This window comes from Condylura cristata, unplaced genomic scaffold (genome assembly GCF_000260355.1).
Source record: "Condylura cristata isolate star-nosed mole 26May11 unplaced genomic scaffold, ConCri1.0 scaffold00028, whole genome shotgun sequence".
NCBI lineage: Eukaryota > Metazoa > Chordata > Mammalia > Eulipotyphla > Talpidae > Condylura > Condylura cristata.
In genome coordinates this window covers 26556423-26557303 of record NW_004567129.1, presented here as the reverse complement: position 1 = coordinate 26557303, position 881 = coordinate 26556423, and the positions used below count along the sequence as shown (strand labels likewise).

The 881-nt window shown below is 50.2% G+C and overlaps 1 protein-coding gene across 1 annotated transcript in view; it reads left to right on the top strand.

The window, feature by feature from the left end:
• Positions 1 to 550, top strand: part of TYROBP (TYRO protein tyrosine kinase binding protein) — a 5336-nt gene extending 4786 nt beyond the window's left edge. The window contains exon 6 of the mRNA XM_004690557.2: positions 324 to 550. Within this exon, the coding sequence (XP_004690614.1) occupies positions 324 to 389 (66 nt within the window). The 3' untranslated portion in view covers positions 390 to 550. The remainder of the gene's footprint in view (positions 1 to 323) is intronic.
• Positions 551 to 881: the final 331 nt, after the last annotated feature.

Below are 881 nucleotides of genomic sequence, written 5' to 3'. Positions count from 1 at the left end.
AAAAAAAAAAAAAAAAAAGAACTGAAGTGTAGGCCAGAGGTGCAGGAGGTGAGAGGATTCATCAGAGACAGATTGGGGAGCAGAACAGGAGGATTCACTGAAAAACTCTGCTGACAGGAGCAGTGGAGTGACAGGAGAGGTCTCTGCGCCATGTGGGTCACTCCCCAGCCTGGCATTGAACTCAGGTCATAGAGGTGATGGTGCAGAGACTTAACCTGTAGGCCACCAAGGAGGCCCTGGATTTTACTTTTAAGTATTTTTTGGTGAAACCCTTCCACTGCTGGTCCCCACCCTGACGATGTGATTCCTGTCTGCTTGTTCAGGAGCTGCAAGGTCAGAGGTCAGATGTCTACAGCGACCTCAACACGCAGAGGCAGTATTACAAATGAGCCTGAACCACAGCAGTCAATGGCCTGATACCTGGATACAGACATTCCTGGTGTCCACCCGGCGCCCTGTTTTAAGACCCACCAAGATGCGGATCCACAGTGTTCCTTAAGATATCATACCTCTCCCCACTACTGTCCCCAAATAAACATGGAACACAAAACTACTGTTGAGTTATTCCATACCCCTGGGCTAAGGAAATGGAAATATATAAGGTTGGGGGTGGGGCAGGCAGAGGGTGTCTCATGAACCCAGAAACAGCTAAATGGGAGAGAGGCTTTAGGGAGAAATTAGAACCAGAGATATTTCAACTGCTTTATTCCAGCACAAGGGGCGGGTGGGTTTCCTGTACCACCACCCACAATCCCATGAGAAGGTCAGAAGTCAAAGGTCACAGCTCCAGCTGCGGAGGGTCAGCCCCTGCTGGGCATGTTGATGTACACTTTGCTTTCTTCTGGAGGCGGGGGAGAGAAGTCATGAGGCCTGACCACCCA